Raw genomic sequence first — 19,745 nt, forward strand, 5'->3', positions numbered from 1 at the left:
CATATAATATATATACATCCTTATAGAACCACTGATCTATATACTAATAAACTATTATTAAACATATAATATATATACATCCTTATAGAACCACTGATCTATATACTAATAAACTATTATTAAACATATAATATATATACAGCCTTATAGAACCACTGATCTATATATTAATAAACTATTATTAAACATATAATATATATACAGCCTTATAGAACCACTGATCTATATACTAATAAACTATTATTAAACATATAATATATATACATCCTTATAGAACCACTGATCTATATACTAATAAACTATTATTAAACATATAATATATATACATCCTTATAGAACCACTGATCTATATACTAATAAACTATTATTAAACATATAATATATATACATCCTTATAGAACCACTGATCTATATACTAATAAACTATTATTAAACATATAATATATATACATCCTTATAGAACCACTGATCTATATACTAATAAACTATTATTAAACATATAATATATATACAGCCTTATAGAACCACTGATCTATATACTAATAAACTATTATTAAACATATAATATATATACATCCTTATAGAACCACTGATCTATATACTAATAAACTATTATTAAACATATAATATATATACAGCCTTATAGAACCACTGATCTATATACTAATAAACTATTATTAAACATATAATATATATACATCCTTATAGAACCACTGATCTATATACTAATAAACTATTATTAAACATATAATATATATACATCCTTATAGAACCACTGATCTATATATTAATAAACTATTATTAAACATATAATATATATACATCCTTATAGAACCACTGATCTATATATTAATAAACTATTATTAAATATATAATATATATACATCCTTATAGAACCACTGATCTATATACTAATAAACTATTATTAAACATATAATATATATACATCCTTATAGAACCACTGATCTATATACTAATAAACTATTATTAAACATATAATATATATACATCCTTATAGAACCACTGATCTATATACTAATAAACTATTATTAAATATATAATATATATACATCCTTATAGAACCACTGATCTATATATTAATAAACTATTATTAAACATATAATATATATACATCCTTATAGAACCACTGATCTATATACTAATAAACTATTATTAAACATATAATATATATACATACATCCTTATAGAACCACTGATCTATATACTAATAAACTATTATTAAACATATATATATATATACATCCTTATAGAACCACTGATCTATATACTAATAAACTATTATTAAACATATAATATATATACAGCCTTATAGAACCACTGATCTATATACTAATAAACTATTATTAAACATATAATATATATATATACATCCTTATAGAACCACTGATCTATATATTAATAAACTATTATTAAACATATAATATATATACATCCTTATAGAACCACTGATCTATATACTAATAAACTATTATTAAACATATAATATATATACATCCTTATAGAACCACTGATCTATATACTAATAAACTATTATTAAACATATAATATATATACATCCTTATAGAACCACTGCTCTATATACTAATAAACTATTATTAAACATATAATAATGAACTTATTTTATACACATAAACTTATACTAATATAGTTACAGTTACAGTCTTAAAAGTTAGCAGCAAACAATCTATCTGCCTGTCTGTCTGTCTGTCTGTCTGTCTGTCTGTCTGTCTGTCTGTCTGTCTGTCTGTCTGTCTGCCCACCTGCATGTGTGTCTGTCTGTCTGTCTGTCTGTCTGTCTGTCTGTCTGTCTGTCTGTCTGTCTGTCTGTCTGTCTGTCTGTCTGTCTGCCCACCTGCATGTGTGTCTGTCTGTCTGTCTGTCTGTCTGTTTGGACACGTTGTGAGCTTGTAGATCGGCTGTTTTTAGTAATGACATTTGGTGTAAAGGAGCTAGGAGTGCCGACACCTTTTTGACTTGAGAACTACTTTTGTGAGGCAACTTGTTTCCCTCACACATTGTAATATAACTGTATAATACTAAGTACTGACGTTTGAGAGCAACACTCTTTAAAACAAAGCATTGCATTGCCTTCTATAGAAGCCATGAAGGGAGCTGATAGGTCCTTCATGATGTCAGTCAAGTCTCCTTAATCCAAGTGACAGATGCCTAAAAGAGGAGTTTTGTTTATAAATATTTTCAAATATTGTAATAATAATTCTTTAGGGGCGTGTAACATGTCATGTGTTCTACCCGCATAGCATTTGTGATCACTGGTAGATCGCAATCTACCTTTTGGGCACCGGTATGATAGGTATTTTTACACACCTTAATAGTTTGTCAAGACATGTACATGTCTCTCTCTCTCTCTCTCTCTCTCTCTCTCTCTCTCTCTCTCTCTCTCTCTCTCTCTCTCTCTCTCTCTCTCTCTCTCTCTCTCTCTCTCTCTCTCTCTCTCTCACACACACACATGTTTCCGCCCCTCTCACTGTCTTCGCCATCAGTTCAAAGTTCAAACAGGAAGTGTTCGTTCTTATGGAAGCAGGAAGACACAGAGTTGTAACTTTACTTTGACGTGTGACGCTGTAACAAACAACAACAAGACTTTGAACAACTGACACACAACTACACACAACAACCTCTGACTTGATGAGCTCATCTTACCAGGTAAGAATGTTACTGTATCATAAACTATATGACACCGTTCACAGCTGATCTACAAGCTCATTTACACACACTGTGAGCTTGTAGATCTGCTATTTTTGGTGAATAGATTTAGTGTAATGGAGGGGGAAAGGAGTGGACCTAGTACATAGCCCTGGGGAGTGCCGTCAACAGTTGTTCATATTCAACAACATGTTTATATAATCTGAGATCGTCGTGACATGTTTTCTCTCTCTCTCTGTCTCTCTCTCTCTCTTCCTCTTTTTACAACTCACTGTCTGTCTGTCTTCCTCTTTGTTGTTGCAGCCACTTCCTCATACAGTGACACACACACACACACACACACGCACGCACGCACGCGCGCGCGCACACACACACACACACACACACACACACACACACACACACACACACACACACACACACACACACACACACACACACACACACACACACACACACACACACACACACACACAGGACAGTTCATAATGTGTTGTTATGAATATTGTAGCAACTGATCTGATTGGTCTGAGACATGGGGGGGGGTATGGTGGTGCATGTGGGGGTATGAGGCGACAGGGAGGTGGTATTCACCATATTCACATGGTGGCCATTTTGTTATTGTCTCCGCCAGGCCGAAAGGCATGGCGAGAGAGTATGTTTTACCCCCTGTCCGTCCGTCCGTCCGTCCGTCCGTCCGTCCGTCCGTCCGTCCGTCATTCGATCTGTCTGTGTACAGCTAATCTCCGGCACCGTTGGCTTGCTCGCAGCCAAACTGTGCACACACACTCCCTGGATACCAGAGCAGAACCTCTGCCCCAAATTTTTCACAGGGGCCTGTTATAGCGCCACCAGGAGGCCGATTTGTGCAAAACACATTTTTTGACAGTACTCCTACAGATTTTGTCCAAAAATCCCACAAATCGGTACACAGTATCTCTCTAGTCATTAAACGAAACGGGTCTTTCAGATTTATCATATTCCATCCTGATTGGCTAAAAATGTCTTCCAAAGTTTGCAGGAGTGCACCGTTTTGAACAAAATGCCTCAAATCATGAACACAGCATGCAATTTCCGTGACATTTTGCACGCACATTCCCATTAGGCCGAGGAAGAACTACCATTTGAAAATTTTCAAATCAGCCTCATGGTGGCGCTATAACAGGCCGATTCGTGTTTTTTCCTATAATTGCACCGATCTGTGTAAAACTTTGTATGCACACTCCCTAGAGGTCAAGGAAAAACCTTTGCCCGCATTTTTCACATCTGCCTTTTATAGCGCCACCAGGAGGCCGACTTGTGTAAAACACATTTTTTTATACTACTCCTTCCAATTTTATCCAAATTTCACGCAAATCGGTACACATGATCTCTATAGTCATGTGATCACGACGGATGTGTTTGATTTTTCATGTTCCATACTGATTGTCTAAGATTGACATCTAAAGTTTGCATTATTCATTGGCTTGTTTTGAACAAAATTCTGCAAATCATGAATGCACCGTCCAATTGCGCTCAAACTTTGCACGCACATTCACACTATGTTGAGGAACAAATGCCACCCTTTTAACATTGGCCTGTTATAGCGCCACCAACAGGTCTAATTTAGCGAAACACATGTTTTTGACAAAATGCCTCAAATCATGAATGCAGTGTCCGACTGTCGTGCAAGGCCTAAGAAGAAATGGCACCCTTTTCACGTTGGCCTATTATAGCGCCACCAGGAGGCCACAATAGCCTACCTGACCTGGCGGAGACCTGTGCTCCGAGGAGCACTTTTTCTAGTTAAGTTAATGAAATAATGGGGGGGGGGTTGGGGGGTTGGTTTAGGGTGGTGGGGCTCAGGCTCTTCTGTTCTGGCATTTTCATGTCAGGGACCCCCAGATTGAAATGTATTTGGCTGCAGACCCCCATATGTTCTGCCATTAAATGTTTGTGTTTAATATTTGTTCTAAAATGTCAAAATGATTCCACATTTTATGAGCTGTGAGATTGTAGATCGGCTAATTTTGAACTGTTAAAGTTAAAATTGGCTTCATTGATCCCTCTAGTGTCTTTTAAGAGGATTGCCATGGGCACACTCTCCAGCCATTGCTCCTGATTTGACGAGTAGCATATGCTGTGATCTTAGTCTTATATTAGTTTTATGATGTATTGTTGGTATTTAGCCTTTTAATAGTCTGTATTTTGGTGCTATTGGTAGTAGGTCTTTGGTATTATGGATGTCATGTTTCGTCTTTGTTTTGTTATGTCCTGTATTGTCGTTACTGGCAGAGCTGTGTAACATTTTATTTGCCTCTTCTTGTCAGGATCCTTGTATTTTGTGTATAATTTCCTGTTATCCTTGTACTTTTATTGTGTAGTATTGTTCCTAGTGTTTCCTGTCTGCCCTAGTGTTTGCTACCTGTCTTGTCTCTCCTCCCTGTGATTACTTGTTTCTCCAAGTCAATGTGGGGGTCTGCAGACACATACATGTTAATGTGGGGGTCTGCAGACACATACATGTTAATGTGGGGGTCTGCAGACACATACTGTACATGTCACTGTGGGGGTCTTTCCCTGGGGGTCCACAACACCATGCCTCATTAAAATGATTTGTATTATATTTTCCTCTCAAGCCAATCAACACTGAACTGAGTTTAAAACACAACAATCTTCTCTCTTTAGAGCAGTGCTTCTCAAAGTGGGGTCTGGGGACCCCCAGGGGTCCTTGAGGGGTTTCCAGGGGGTCCCCAGCAAATTGAGGAACAGTCTGACCACTTTAACCCTATTTTTTTATTTTTTATTTAACCTTTATTTAACCAGAGAAATCACATTGAGACTAGTGTCTCTTTTACAAGTGTGCACTGGCCAAGAGAAGTGTCACGATATGAGACAAGTTTTGGACCCAAGTGCAGAACCAGGCAGGCAGAGAAGGTTCAATGAAGATGTATTAATAAAATCAGCATACAAACTGACATTAAGGCAGGACATACAACAGGACACACCATGACATGAACTATAATCTGACAAGGGAACACTGAACACAGGGAGGTTTAAATAGACAAAGACTAACAAGACACAGGTGAAACATAACCACAATCAACACAGGGATTGGCTGGGAGACTAACAGTACACAGGTGGAGAAACAAGTAATCACAGGGAGGAGAGACAAGACAGGTAGCAAACACTAGGGCAGACAGGAAACACTAGGAACAATACTACACAATAAAAGTACAAGGATAACAGGAAATTATACACAAAATACAAGGATCCTGACAGTACCCCCCCTCAAAGGATGGATTCCAGACATCCAAAAAACATTGTCAGAACACCTAGCAGGGTGGGTGGAGGGGGTTCGGAATGGAGGGTCTATAGAGAATTAATTATAGAAAACAAAAACATAGAACTTAATACTGGACTGCATGTCAGGGCAAGGCTAGAACTCACACAGAAAGACAGGTGGGAAGACACGCAGACAAGCACACAGACATACAGACAGGCACAAACTGAGACAAACCAAGAGACAAACAAACTAACTGACAGACAGTCAAACAGGCGGACAAACAGGCAGTCTGACATAACAGGGGGGTAAACAGGTTAGAGGACTGGGGAATAGACAAACGCACAAGAAGACTGGCATACACGCTAGCAGACATACAGACAGAGAGACAGGCAGACATACAGATCGGAAGACCAGTCAACGGATTGGTTTGTGGTCCAACCGAACCTCTGGGGCATGGAGCTCCAGAGCAGAGCAGAGGGGGCTGGGGAGAGGCAAGAGTCTGTGGAAACTGAGGCCCTGAGACCCGGGGAACAAAAGGGTTGATGGGCGGTGGGACTGGGGCGAAGACTGACCTCTGGAGTGCCGGTGGAAGTCCATAATGTTCAGATTGGTCAGGTTTGTCAGCTGAGAAAGCTGACAGGGGTTCAGGTGGAGCACAAGGCGGTAGCGGAGCCTCAGTGGCACTGAGTTGCTGTAGCGGAGCCTCTGTAGTGCTGAGCTGCGGCGGCGGAGCTTTAGTGGCGGCACGCTGCGGCGGCGCCTCTATGGTGCTGAGCTTCGGCGGCGGAGCCTTAGTGGCGCTGAGCTGCTGCGATGTGGCCTCTGTGGCGCTGAGCTGCTGCGATGTGGCCTCTGTGGCGCTGGGCAGTAGCAGGGTCTCGTCATCGCTGGGCGGGGGTGACTCAGTATTGGTGGGCAATTGGGTGCGCCGGTGGCGGCGGGAGCGGCGGCGACCAGACCTCTTACGAGGCTTCGACTGCACACTGGCAGCATTGGCAACACGACCCAGGACGATGTTCTGGTCACCGACCCCACGGAGATCTCCCAGAGCCAGGCTGGTGCCTAGGTATGGGTCATCGTCTGAATCTGGGTCAGAATACACAGGGACTTTCACCCTGCTCTGAATATAGCTTATGAAGTCAATGGGCTGGATCTTCTGTAGAGCAGGATTGGGGCTGGCAGGTTGCAGGTTCAGGGCCCCGATCCTGACAGGAGGAGCAGGCTGGGAAGCAGGGGTGACTGAGGTGGAGCCAATAAAGTTCTTTAGCCGCTCACAGACGTCATTCAAGTGTGGGACAAAGTGGCTCACCCATGGCCTTTCCTGGAACCACAGCTGCTGGGTCGAAATCCTCTTTTCAAATTCAGCACGCTGATTGAGAGTGGAGGCAATGAGGCAAGTCACTGCATTATCAAATTCATCCACTCTTTGCTGGAAAAGTCTCTGTTCTGCTGGGTCCATTTGGTCAGATTATACTGTCACGATATGAGACAAGTTTTGGACCCAAGTGCAGAACCAGGCAGGCAGAGAAGGTTCAATGAAGATTTATTAATAAAATCAGCATACAAACTGACATTAAGGCAGGACATACAACAGGACACACCATGACATGAACTATAATCTGACAAGGGAACACTGAACACAGGGAGGTTTAAATAGACAAAGACTAACAAGACACAGGTGAAACATAACCACAATCAACACAGGGATTGGCTGGGAGACTAACAGACTTGTATGTGTCTGCAGACCCCCACATTGACTTGTATGTGTCTGCAGACCCCCACATTGACATGTATGTGTCTGCAGACCCCCACATTAACATGTATGTGTCTGCAGACCCCCACATTGACTTGTATGTGTCTGCAGACCCCCACATTGACATGTATGTGTCTGCAGACCCCCACATTGACTTGTATGTGTCTGCAGACCCCCACATTAACATGTATGTGTCTGCAGACCCCCACATTGACTTGTATGTGTCTGCAGACCCCCACATTGACATGTATGTGTCTGCAGACCCCCACATTGACTTGTATGTGTCACTGTGACATGTAAAAATTTGAAAATTTGAAAAATTATGAAAATCTGGAAATAGCCGATCTACAAGCTCAAAACAGGATGTGATGTGACACGTTGTGAGTTTGTCGATCTGCTATTTTCAAACAGTCAAATAGGGTTAAAGTGGTTAAACTGTTCGCTGTTTGCTGAGGACCCCCTGGAACCCCCTTAAGGACCCCTGGGGTCATATAAGTTCTAATGTGACTCAGAGTGTTCTTCATAGATTGTGTTCTTACATGAAGAACATGATGAATGTCACAATCTTTGTGACAGAGTGCCGCGCTATGAGCTTGTAGATCTGCTATTTTTGAAAAATCTTGAATTATTTATTTTTTTATTCTTTTTCAAAAAACTGTTAGGATTTAGAAAACATTTGTAAGAATGGCCTCAGGCCTTAAGGGAAGAGCTTCTGGTACAACAGCACAGCAGCCTCTCCAAGGATCCTCAAAGGGGGTTATTGTCCAATAATAGGCTGTTAATGGGGCACTTTTGATAAAAATGAAGGCAGGAGGACAATAATAATAATAGTAATGGCATTAAAAAAATGCAACAAGATTTTTGTGTGTGTGTGTGTGTGTGTGTGTGTGTGTGTGTGTGTGTGTGTGTGTGTGTGCGTGTGCGGTGGCGTAACAGAGGGGTAGCAAGCGACGCAACGCCCGTGGCGCGAGCGACACCCGTGAGCGACCATAAATCTCCCGCAAATGCGGACCAGGCGATCATATTGTGGATTAGCGGGAGGACGGTTCCTATTCACTTCTCATTACTCAGATCCGGTCTAGAGCCCGCCTACTGTCTGGGTTTGAACACATGAGGCTCACACAGACCGGATCTGCAACCTTCTTTGTTCTCATTCGTCGCTGAACTGTCAATCTGACAAAATGAATGAATGTCATTGGCTGTGGGAGGAGTGGGCGTTTAAAAGCACAAACTGCTGCTGCTGTTGGCCATTTATTATCTATATCAATTTTGATGAGAGAAATTAAAGCTAAAAACGTGTGGCGAATGCATTCAAATAGCCTAGTGAAATTAGAAGATCTACAAGCTCACGAGGGGTGTGAGCTTGCCTTGTAGATCTGCTCATGGCTTTAATAGCTACACTGATGCCCAAATAACTAATACTCCAGGCTGAAAGAGTTTAAAGTGACTGTATGCATATATTGATAAAGATCTGTTTAAGGGCTTGTAGATTTGCTAGTTTTTTAAGATAACTGATTCAGTGTGTATTGATCAAAGAAGAGATGGAGTGCTACTTGGGAGAGATAGATAAAGATCTATTTATGTGACTGTAGATTTATATTGGTCAAATAGAGATGGTAAAATCAGGCAAACATAAGAATTAAATAACATTAAAAAAATTATGATAATAATGATGATAATAACGACAGATTCAGTAGCACAGCTCAGATCGAGAGATTAGTGCACGTGTGCATGTGTGCATGTGTGTGCACGTGTGCATATGTGGTGTCTGTGCAGAATGATGTGGCTGTAGGTTTGACACATGAAGTAGGGCCGCCCTCTACTGGACAAAGCATGAAAATGCAGCTTATTGAACGTTCCAATACATGCATTATATCTGTGTAAAGTATGGAGACACTTTCACTACTGAAGTACTGCTGTGTCATGACAATAAGATGATATGGTGAGGGCGGGGGGGGTATGGTGGTGCAATGGGGTGTATGGGGTGAGAGGGAGGTATGGGGGGGTCTATGGGGGGGCGGGGGGTTGGTCTACTCTAAATCAGTGTTTAGTTTCTCAAACATGTTCATATCAAGGAGGAGAAGATTTGTATTTGAATAATTTTCCAAAAATGTCAATAAATTCCACATTTATCAAAATGTTTCGAAAATAGCCGATCTACAAGCTCAAAACAGGTCGCGATGCGACACGCTTTGAGCTTGTAGATCGGCTATTTTCAAATAGCCAAAGTATTAAATAGGGTTAAAGTGGTTAGACAACAGGGGGTCCGGGACCCCTATGGGGTCCTCAGAGTTACTACACGGGGTCCGCCAAATCTTTGTGTGATAGGATTTTTTTTTTTACCTTAACCCCATCCCCTTTCTGAGGTGAACTTTAGCCAAAAATAGCCGATCTACAAGCTCACAACGCCTCGCAGCTGAGCTTGTAGATCGGCTATTTTTGGCATTTGTATACAATATAGATGGGGGTCCCTGCTTCATCTCTCTCTCAACTAGGGGGTCCTTAGGCTGAAAACGTTGAAGACCCCTGGGTTAGACTGTTCCTCGTTTTACTGGGGACCCCCTGGAACCCCCTCAAGGACCCCTGGGGGTCATATCAGTGACTAAGAGTGTTCAGCATAGATCCTGTTCTTACATGAGAACAAATCACAGAGAAGAAAACATGGTGAATGTCAGAATGTTGGTGAAAACTCTGTGAGTGGATCTGAAGAAGAAATGTCTTCTTAAGAATGGTTGGTGAATGAGACCCATTTAGAACACTGGTTCTGGATCAGGACCCACTGTTCTGTTCATGTGGGGCGAGGAACACATGTTCTATTTTATGGACTGTCCTGCTGTCACCTTTATCTGTCTCCACCAGGCCGAAAGGCATGGAGAGAGAGTGTGTTTTTTACCCTGTCCGTCCGTCCGTCCGTCCGTCCGTCTGTGAACAGCTAATCTCTGGCACCGTTGTCTTGATCGCAGCGAAACTGTGCACACACACTCCCTGGATGCCAATTCAACCTCTGCCCCAATTTTTTTTCACATGGGCCTGTTATAGCGCCACCAGGAGGCCGCTTTCTGCAACAAAAAAAAATTGACAGTACTCCTACAGATGTTGTCCAAACGTCACACAAATCGGTACACAGTATCTCTATAGTCATTAAACGAAACCGGTCTTTCAGATTTTTCATATTCCATCCTGATTGGCTAAGAATGCCTTCCAAAGTTTGCAGGAGATTTTGTGCGTATGTTCCCACTAGGCCGAGGAAGAAATGCCACTTCTTTCAAATCAGCCTCATGGTGGCGCTATAACAGGCCGATTCCTGTTTTTACCTGTAACTGCACCGCTCTGTGTAAAACATTGTATGCACACTCCCTAGAGGCCAAGGAAAAACCTTAGTCCTGCATTTTTCACATCTGCCTTTTATAGCGCCACCAGGAGGCCAACTTATGTAAAACACATTTTTGGATATTACTCCTTCAGATTTTATCCAAATGTCATGCAAATCGGTACACATGATCTCTATAGTCATGTGATCAAGACTGATCATTTTTCATATTCCATCCTGTTAGGCTAAGATTCACATCTAAAGCTTGCAGGAGTGGCCCGTTTTGAACAAAATGCCGCAAATCATGAACACAGCGTCTGATTGCGGTGAAACTTTGCTCGCACATTTGCACTACGTTGAGGAACAAATGCCACCCTTTCCACAATGCCCTGTTATAGCGCCACCGGTCTAATTTAGCAATACACATTTCTGGATTCAATGAGTTAAAATGCACATATATTTATAGTCAGCTAACGGGTTAGGATGTTCTAACAGCCTGAGTACAGCTTGTAAGTGTGTCTTCTTTGTGTTCTCTGTGCATCATAGATGTGTTAAAGTCCAGAAGATGAGTGTCTCTGGGGACAGAGTGGAGGAGGGAACCAGCAATGAAGACAAACCACCAGACTCAAGGTAAGATCACTGAGCCTCATTCACCAACCATTCATTTATAAAACAGGTTTCTTTGACAGTACATAACATACATTAACAACAAGATCTATCAAAATGTGACGCATTGTGAGCTTGTAGATCGGCAATGTTCGATTAATCAAAGTACTAAATATGGTTAAAGTGGTTAGACTTAGCTGGGGACCCCCCTGGGCGTGTGGGGGTATGGGGGTGTAGGGGGTTATGGGGGTTATGGGCTTCCCACTGATGTCAGGACAGCAGAGTCACTGCCCATCTTTCGCCGCAGGCTGAAAACCCACCTCTTCAGGAAACACTACCCTTCCTCTCTGCCTGGCCTACTTGTTGTTAACTAGTTGTACGAACTCTTGTTTTATTTTTGTATTGTTTTATTGGATCTTGTTTAGTCGATACACTTATTTGTTTTAGCTCCTGCTCATTTGATTTTGCCATTTTTGTCTCATCTGTTTAATACAGTAGGTAGCTGATATATTGCACTTTTACCTTAGCGCTAGGTATACTCTTGGTTGCTTGTTTTTGCAGGAAATGCACTTAAAACTTCTGGTGATTAGTAGTTTTGTTCCCTACCCATGTTGAATACACTTATTGTAAGTCGCTTTGGATAAAAGCGTCTGCTAAATGACTGTAATGTAATGTAATGTAACTCAACCAGGGGCCTGTTCCTCAAAAGGTGAATAAACTAAGCCTGGACTTAAGCCAAATCCAGACTTGACAAAGTCGGGACCATATAAGCCTCGTTTATTCCGTTCCTCGAAGCAAAGCCAGGCTGAAAAGGAGCGACTTTGTCGAGCTAGGCCTTGTCAAGCCAGGCTATGTCCAGCCAGGATAATGAAGCCAGGCTTCACGTATTTCTATAAAAGACCATGAAAGTCGATAGCAGAATCCTTGAACTTGACCAATCATGGAGTCCAAAACCAGAGCGGCGTTCCTCTCTGTGGCTGAACAGCAGCATTGCAGCAGCTCATGAAATCATACAAGGAAGTAAAATCTAAAATGTATTATAAGCGACTGTGTTGAATAAATAGATCCAGGGAGAAAGCGTGGCAAAGTATTGCAAGCACACACAGAGTGTGTGTGTGTGTGTGTGTGTGTGTGTGTGTGTGTGTGTGTGTGTGTGTGTGTGTGTGTGTGTGTGTGTGTGTGTGTGTGTGTGTGTGTGTGTGTGTGTGTGTGTGCGTGCGCGCGACGGGACAGGACGGCAACGGGACGCACGGGACGGGACGCCGGGGGGGTTGACCGCGACTGGGGGCCGCGACGGGATGAGCGGGGGACAGGGGGGGGGGGGGGAGACACGCAATAACCCCACATTTGCAAGACCACTTTGGTAGAGGTTTGGGTTGTGTAGTTACCTTGCCATCATGATGTAACTCCAAAGGTGGACAAGAAATAAAAAATAATTTCTCCATTGACTAGAAATTGATAATTTAAAATATGCTCCTCATTGACTTACATTCAGTGAAAAAAAAAATCTGTTATATATTATCAAACATCTAACAACAATATGAACTATAGTGTTAACAGAGTGACAATGACATCCCATGAGTCATTGTGAAACAATTATGATTCATGGTCACACACTATTTCAGTAATATAATTAATTTGATTATATCTGATTGTATTTATTTCATTTTATTTGAATGCAAGGTCATTAAAATGAGTCCATATTCAAACACATGTGTTGAATTAACTGTGGAAAAACTTGAAGAACAAGGCACTGGATTAAGTAAGCTTGGCTGTTAGCCTGCTCCTGACCAGGCTAACTTCACAGCTAAATTGCCATGGTAACTAAGGTAGGATTGCTTCAATTCTCTTTTGAGGAATCGGCTCATGGCTAAACTTAGCCCGGGTGAACTGGCTAAACTAATCTTCAAGCTAATTCAGCTTTTGAGGAACCGATTCAGCCCTAATCCTGGCTAAATTAAGCCAGGATAGGTGTTAAAGCCAGGCTTAAGCTTTAATTCTCTTTTGAGGAACAGGCCCCAGGTCTCTTCTGGTTGGATTGTAATTTTCAGGCTTGTTGAAAACTAAATCATTGTTTCTCACACATGTTCATATCAAACTGAAATGTATGTGTCTACAGACCCCCATCTGACAATATGTTCTGCCAGGGACCCCCATAAGAGAAGACTTGTGTTTAATATGTCTCAAGATGTATCAAAATGTTTTGAACATAGTCGATCTATAAGCTCATAACAGGTCACATTGTGACACGTTATGAGCTTGTAGTGTATGCATGGGGGTGTGGGGGGTGGGGGGTTTAGGGGGGGTATATGACTCAGGCTTCAACTCAGCCAGGTCTGTTTGTTTGAATTGTAATTTTCAGGCCAGTTGAAAACTCTAGTGGTTCTCAAACATTATGAAAATGTTACCAAAAATAGCCGATCTACAAGCTTAAAACAGGCTGCGATATGACATGTTGTGAGCTTGTAGATCAGCTATTTTCGAATAGTTAAAGTATAAAATAGGTTTGAACTGACCCTTGCTGGGGGCACCTCAAGGAGCCGGGGGAGTCCCCAGACCCCACTTTGAGAACCACTGCTCTAAAGATGACAATATCTAAAATATATTGTCACAATATGTATTATAAATGATTAAAAAAAAAGATTGTTATTTAAATGCTATCCATCTATACATTTGGAAAATCTCAACATATCACATACTCAACATATCACATGTCACCTCACTGGCCACAACGTGTGCCATGAATTTACGGGAGGCGTAGGCTACTTTTCATTGCTCACTACACATTTGCCTCCTCGGAGCATAATTCATTCAACTCACCACATTAACGACCACACCGGACGGGGAAACACTTTAGCACCGTTTACCGTGAGCACACCCGAGTGCCGACGGCCACACCCGACGCAAAATGAAGCGTCGGCCATTGAAATCTCTCTGCATCTGCACAACAACAACAGACGCGAGCCCTTCACTTCAACCCCCGCTCTTGCTTACCTTTTTCTTTGGTCATGTCTCTATCCCACCACACTCACGCTAATATGTCCATCATTTTCGTGCCATGCACATCCCAAACAATACATTATTAATGTATTGTTACCCACGCCAGCGTCTAAACGCAGCCTCTAACAGTCACCCGAACCGACTCGCCAGTCAGTCAGGATTGCCAGGTTGGAGAAAAACAAGCGGCAGAAACAAGCAAGCAGGTTCATGAAAAAACAAAAGCCAGAGGGAGCAAGACGGTGGATCTATATGGGGTCTGAAGGGGTCCGCGATGTTTCGCGCGGCTCCCAAGACTCCCAGGGGGTCCACGAGGGGGTCTGTGGACCCCCAGGGGGTTCCCCATGTATTTTTTTTGTTTGTACATTTTGTATCCCACGATTTTGTAACCCCAAAATAAGCAAGCTAGAGCCCTGTGCGCGGCTAGGGGGCAGGGCGCCCATAGGGCGCCCGGAGCTCTAGTATTATATAACAGTTTTTGAAGAAAAAAGAAGAATCAATTCTTTTGCACAAACATATCAGTTCTCATCTGTACCTCAGAGTGCTGATGAGTGAAGATTCATATTAAGACGTAACGTAGATTCTAATTAGAAATGTTACGCTTTTCTATGTTTCCTTAAACATAAGTATTCTGAACATTTTGATATTTGAGCAAAATCTGTAGCTCCAACGGTTTAGCAGATAGATCCATGTTGGAAGTAGTGCACCAGTTATGGTCATTTTAAGGTTTTTTGACTCGGATAGAGACTTACACACAGTTTCTAAGTTGTTCCCTGGGGTCATATTAGCAAAGAACAGTTGAGATATCTCTTTAAATAAATAAATAAATAAGTAAGTAAGTAAGTACATTGGTTCTGCTTAAAACTGGTGGAAACTCGTTCGGTTCCGTGAAAGCACAGAGGTTCCTAGAATCTAGAATGAAGAGCCAGTAGACAGAGAACTAGAGACTGGTTTATAAATAGTTCTCAAACATTCAGTAATTAATGTTTGTGTGATTGTTATGATTCCAGAAGTGACGACCAGAGACAGACACCAGAGTCTCCAGAACACATTAATGAACCAGACTCCCAGACAAAGTAAGTAACTGTAAACTTTAATTCATGTTAGTTTGATCAGGAATGTACTGTATGAACCAGTGTTGTGTGATTGTGATGATAACAGAGGTGACCAGAGTCAGAGACCAGTCTCTCCAGCTCCCAGCAGCACAACGAGTGGCATCTTCTCTCCATCTTCTACTGGACTCTCTTCAACCATCAGTGATGAACCTGGACCTTCACACTCACAGTAAGATCAATGGCCCGGATTCACTAAGCAATTTATGACCATATTTTGATCGTACCGGCATTTACGACAATTCCTTCACTAGCTGTCAGATTCATTCATGTCTCAAGTCAGCCCCGAGGTGGTCTTACCAGGGATCAAAGCTGTGCGTATGTCGTTAGAATGCTCTATTCTTCATGCAAAATCAATTACAACAGTGCCAAACCTCAAATAAAATAGTATGCGCCCAGCACAACACATATATAAAAAAGAAAAATTATGTCAAACGATGTATTGCTTGTAGCATATTTATAATAGACATGATGCAGATTCCACCGCTTTTTATTTATTTTCTAGGCTATCAGTTGCATTTAGAGCAGAATTTCTAGGCCACACACACACACACACACACACACACACACACACACACACACACACACACACACACACACACACACACACACACACACACACACACACACACAGTCAGGGCATAATGTCCTTTATTCAAACATTTATTCAAACATCATTTTACTAGTTCAGTGTTTACTATATAACTAGTACTAACTAGTCTGTTACCGTCCATCACTAGTTACTAGCTTCAGGTAATCACTGTGTGTGTGTGTGTGTGTGTGTGTGTGTGTGTGTGTGTGTGTGTGTGTGTGTGTCCACAGAGAGAGGAACATCAGTACTGAGGATCCATCCAGGGGTTCAGTGTGTGACCATCCCACCAGCATTGTACAAAGTAAAGCCTGATGTATTTGTGTACCAGCGCACTTTTTCAATTGATTAATTGTTATTAACATTAACATGGTCACATGGTTAACTGCTGGGCTTACAGCCATTGATAGACTAACTGTACATTCACTTCATGAATTAAAATATAATTCAAGATCAAAACAGACAGACAGCCTGACTACTACTGCTGCTGGCCAGCGTTGCCAGATTTTGCGAAAGAAATAAGCAACCAGGTCTATTAAAGCAAGCCCAGAAGAACAACTAGGCCACATGAGCACTTTAAACCTATTCATGTATACATTGGCCATTTGAAAATAGCAGATCTACAAGCTCACACAGACGCGTCGTGAGCTTGTAGATCTGCTATTTTCAACAACAAAGAAATCTTGAAAAGGAAGGAAGGAATGTTTTTTAAACTGGTCACAGGACTGAGGGGTCCCTGGCACAAAATATTTACAGATGGGGGTGCGTTCGTGCGTGCGTGTATATGTATGTGTATGTATATGACATACACATACATACATACATACATACATACATACATACATACACACACACACACACACACACACACACACACACACACACACACACACACACACACACACACACACACACACACACACACACACACACACACACACACACACACACACACACACACACACACACACACACACATACATACATACATACATGAATATATCATTAATGTAGTTGCTGCTCAGAAAAAAACAACCTGAATAATAAATATATGTAATCAATAATAACTCACAAATTAATACAACTATAAACTTAAGTAAATGAATGAATGAATACATACATAAATACATAAGTATACTAGTCAAAGAGTTTTGTTGTTGTTGCCTTTTTTGAGTTGTTTCAGAGTCAGAGTGTTTTATTTACATTTGATCCTGTATTTATTCTGGGAATATAAATTATAAATCATATGTTTCCATAGGATTTAAAGTTATGACTGAACGTGTGTTTAACATTGATGAACTGTTGTGTTCCAGTGGATGTCAGTCTGCAGGAGGTTTTAAAGCCCTATAAGACCAGTCTGACACAGAGGTCAGAAGGTCAGAGAGAAGACATCACTGGACCAGGACCTGGAACCCCCTTAAACAGGATCTACACAACGCTCTACCTCACACATGGAGACAGTGAAGGGGTTAATCAGCAGCATGAGGTGTGGCAGCTTGAGAGAGCATCCAAGATGGAGAAGACCTCCCTTGACAACACAATCCTGTGCTCTGACATCTTCAACCCCTTACCAGGCACAGAGACACCCTTCCAAAGAGTTCTGACAAAGGGCATCGCCGGCATTGGAAAAACATTCTCTGTGTACAAGTTCATTCAGGACTGGGCGGAGGGCGTGGCCAATCAAGACATCGATCTCCTGATTCCGATCTCGTTCCGAGAGTTGAACTTGGTCAGAGATAAGCGGTACAGTCTTCTCACACTGATCCATGAGTTCCAGCCAACCTTAAAGGAGCTCACAGCAGAGCAGCTTGCTGCCTGTAAGACTGTGTTCATCTTTGATGGTTTGGATGAAAGCAAAATTTCACTGAACTTCCGCAACAATGACAATGTTTCTGATGTCACAGTGACATCATCAGTGGGCGTTCTGTTGACAGACCTCATCAAGAAGAATATGCTTCCCTCAGCTCTCCTCTGGGTAACTACCAGACCTGCAGCAGCCAATCAGATCCCTTCCGAATGTGTTGACAGGGTGACAGAAGTACGAGGGTTCACAGACCCCCAGAAGGAGGAGTACTTCAGGAAGAGATTCAGTGACGAGAAGCTGGCCAGCACAATCATCACACACATCAACAAAACAAGGAGCCTCCACATCATGTGTCACATTCCACTCGTCTGTTGGATCGCTGCTACCGTTCTGGAGGACATGTTGAAGACCATGTTGAAGACAGACAAGACAGGACAGCTGCCCACAACCCCGACTGAGATGTTCTGCCACTTCCTGTTGGTCCAGACAAGGAGGAAGAAGCAGAAGTATGATGAGACAGATGGGGTGAGTCAACAGCAGCTCATGAAGACTGACTGGGAGGTTCTTCTGAAGCTGGGCAGGCTGGCGTTTGAACATCTGGATAAAGGCAGCATCATGTTCTACCAAGAAGACCTAGAAGAGTGTGATCTTGATGTCACTGAAGCCTCCCTGTACTCAGGAGTGTGCACAGAGATCTTCAAAAGAGAGAGCGTGCTCTTCCAGACAAAGGTCTACAGCTTTGTTCATCTGAGCATTCAGGAGTTTCTGGCAGCAGTTTACCTGTTCCACTGTTTCACTAAGAGGAACACGAAGGTTCTGAATACATTCCTGGGAGATGACAACAGTCGCATGTCCCTGGATGACTTCCTGAAGAAAGCCATGCTTAAAGCCCTGAAGAGTAAAAACGGCCACCTGGACCTCTTCATTCGCTTCCTTCACGGCCTCTCACTGCCGTCCAATCAGAGTCTATTAGGAGGCCTGCTGGGTCAGACAGAGAACAGTCCAGAGAGCATCCAGAGAGCCATCAACAACCTGAAGGAGATGAATGCTGATGATGATGACTCTCCTGACAGATGTATCAACATCTTCCACTGTTTGATGGAGATGAAGGATGAATCAGTACATCAGGAGATCGAACAATACCTGAAGTCAGGGGACAGATCTAAGACACATCTGTCTGATACCCAGTGTTCAGCTCTGGCCTACATGCTGCTGATGTCAGAGAAGGTTCTGGATGAGTTTGACCTGGACAAATACAATACATCAGCCTGGGGACGAGAGAGACTGCTGCCAGCTGTGAGGAACTGCAGAAAGGCTCGGTTAGTATTCATGTGAATTTTAACAAAATGGAGGAAATCATACTAAAGCTGCAGTCAGTCAGTCAGATTGTCATCACAACATGTTGACAATCTGTCATGCTACCACTGAAAAAGATTAGTTTATAGACACATCTACAAATGTATTATTATTATTATTATTATTATTATTATTAATAAAATAATAGAAGTAATATTAGTAATAGTAAGCAGTGGTGGAAACTGGAAAGTAACTAAGTACATGTAGTACTCAAGTCAAATATTCAGGTACTTTTACTTCCGATTTTCTATACTTTTACTTCTACTCC

At 41.9% G+C, this 19,745-nt stretch overlaps 1 protein-coding gene across 2 annotated transcripts in view; it reads left to right on the forward strand.

The window, feature by feature from the left end:
• Positions 1-2,558: 2,558 nt before the first annotated feature.
• The window catches only part of LOC311049439 (NACHT, LRR and PYD domains-containing protein 3-like), a 56,207-nt gene continuing 39,020 nt past the window's right edge, over positions 2,559-19,745 (forward strand). For both annotated transcript variants that reach the window (XM_084063009.1, XM_084063010.1), the window contains exons 1-6: positions 2,559-2,685; positions 11,560-11,643; positions 15,627-15,692; positions 15,778-15,900; positions 16,551-16,621; positions 17,631-19,440. In XM_084063009.1, the coding sequence (XP_083919135.1) occupies positions 11,579-11,643; positions 15,627-15,692; positions 15,778-15,900; positions 16,551-16,621; positions 17,631-19,440 (2,135 nt within the window). In that variant the 5' untranslated portion in view covers positions 2,559-2,685; positions 11,560-11,578. The remainder of the gene's footprint in view (positions 2,686-11,559; positions 11,644-15,626; positions 15,693-15,777; positions 15,901-16,550; positions 16,622-17,630; positions 19,441-19,745) is intronic.

This window comes from Gymnoscopelus microlampas (genome assembly GCF_963454915.1).
Source record: "Gymnoscopelus microlampas genome assembly, chromosome: 1".
Lineage (NCBI taxonomy): Eukaryota > Metazoa > Chordata > Actinopteri > Myctophiformes > Myctophidae > Gymnoscopelus > Gymnoscopelus microlampas.